Genomic DNA, 1826 nt, shown 5'->3' on the forward strand with positions numbered 1-1826 from the left:
TAAGCAAACTGTATGTACTTTGGTAAGGGATGAAGCGTTATGTAAGGAGATGTCGGCGAAAATATCACATAAGAGATTGATGGTATCCAGCTATTGGTGTTGGGCGGCCCAATATGGTGGTGAATCTACGAGAAACTCAGCGCTGTCAACGGTCAACCGCATTTCTTATTGTGAAACTCCCATTCCAGTCTTTTGTAAAGGAAAGCACTCAGAATTTCTAAACAAACGTACGATTTTGGACATCCTACGGTAACCGCATTACAGGTATCGTGTCTGAGAATATTCGTTCAGCTCGACGTGTTCGAGCCGAATGAACATACAAAAACAATTAGTTAATCCGAATAGTTCTCTTTATGGTCGTAAATACGTGAGTCATGCTGACCATGAGATTGTGTGAAAGTTCGAACTCATAAACTTCGATCTACTAAATAAAAGTATATCAGTTATTTGCACGTTGTCTTACCTCAAATTTGAATTGTTTTAAACTGACTCTAATATTTTTACAACAAACAAATTTAGTATGTCGTTTCATATACCATAATAACACTATTAGATCATCGATTTCATCATGGAAATCCGGTCGATATACAGTCCTCCTGAAATCTCGTAAAAAGGTTACGGCCAAACAAAAATATCCAGGATAGGAGATCGATTGCATTACATTCAAAATCTTTACCAGTTGAATGAGGTATCAATATTAAGCTTGGAAACTGGAGCATGCAAGTTTGAACGGAGATTAAACTGAGAAGAGCCTTTTGGTAGTGACATATATCGAAGCAGCTAGACTTGAAAACTATGATTGGTCCAAGTTGTGTCAATTTGAAAAGCCTTAATGGATTTTTTGGGCTGTCTAAAATAACCTGCTAAACCGAGCTTAGATCCTTCGGAAGTTGCCTACTGAATCCAAGCATTGAATTAATTTCCGATAGGGTTATTTGAGTGGAATAGTGTCAATAGACCAATATATTAAGCCATCTCATTCATTTATCGAGTTTGATCTAAATTCAATTTCCATTGTGGATAATCTCAAAAATCTGATTGAATAATCGAAGTGATTTGCTCATCTCTTCAAGTACCTCAAGTTACTGTATTGTCGGTTTTAATCATTCTGTCCTACTGTAATTACTCATACAACACTTTGATAATTGTAATCATATCGTGGTTGCTAATTTTTCAGATAAAATATATTAGCCATCTTATTCATTTATTGGATTTCATCTAAATATTAATGATGATGCAATAAAGCGCCACATGGCGAAATGATATCATCCCATGTGAAAAGTACCGTATCTCAGAAAGACTATCCATTATCCAGACGATTGCTTGTGTCAACAGAGTAGAAAAATCGGGAAGCGATGATATACGGACACCACCAGGATTTGAATTTCCTTTGTAAGTCACATGGCCCCAAAGTATTTGGGCAAATTTGAAATTAAAGCCAGGAAAGGTAGGCCATATTTTAATAGATGGATGTATCAGTAAATCTGCAAATACCTCATCTCCCACATAATATCTGTTGACGCTGTTGCAGTGACAAGCTTTTTATTTCACTTCAGATAAAACATAAGATCTAATATCACGGGCATAAATATGACTCACAATTTTATGATCTTAAAGAGGGCTGTTGGATTAAGATGACCTAAAATTACATCACACCACATTAGAATCAGTACGTCTCAAAGTTCATACCTGTTTAATTGGCAGCTTGGGAAGAAGCGCGGAGTGGACATTAGGTAACACACCAGCTTGAGAGATAGTGACATCGGAAAGAAGCATACTCAATCCATCGTCATTCTGTATGGCTAATTGCAAGTGTCGGGGATTGA

General features: G+C 36.7%; 1 protein-coding gene across 1 annotated transcript; it reads left to right on the forward strand.

Annotated features, from left to right (window-relative positions):
- Window positions 1–49: 49 nt before the first annotated feature.
- LOAG_15199 (hypothetical protein) lies at window positions 50–314 on the forward strand (the record flags this gene model as incomplete). Its single annotated transcript, XM_003150691.1, has 2 exons — window positions 50–227; window positions 265–314. 2 exons carry the CDS (start codon window positions 50–52, stop codon window positions 312–314), a joined length of 228 nt encoding a protein of 75 aa, XP_003150739.1.
- Between the last annotated feature and the right edge of the window lie 1512 nt (window positions 315–1826).

Source organism: Loa loa (genome assembly GCF_000183805.2).
Source record: "Loa loa unplaced genomic scaffold supercont3.603, whole genome shotgun sequence".
Taxonomy (NCBI): domain Eukaryota; kingdom Metazoa; phylum Nematoda; class Chromadorea; order Rhabditida; family Onchocercidae; genus Loa; species Loa loa.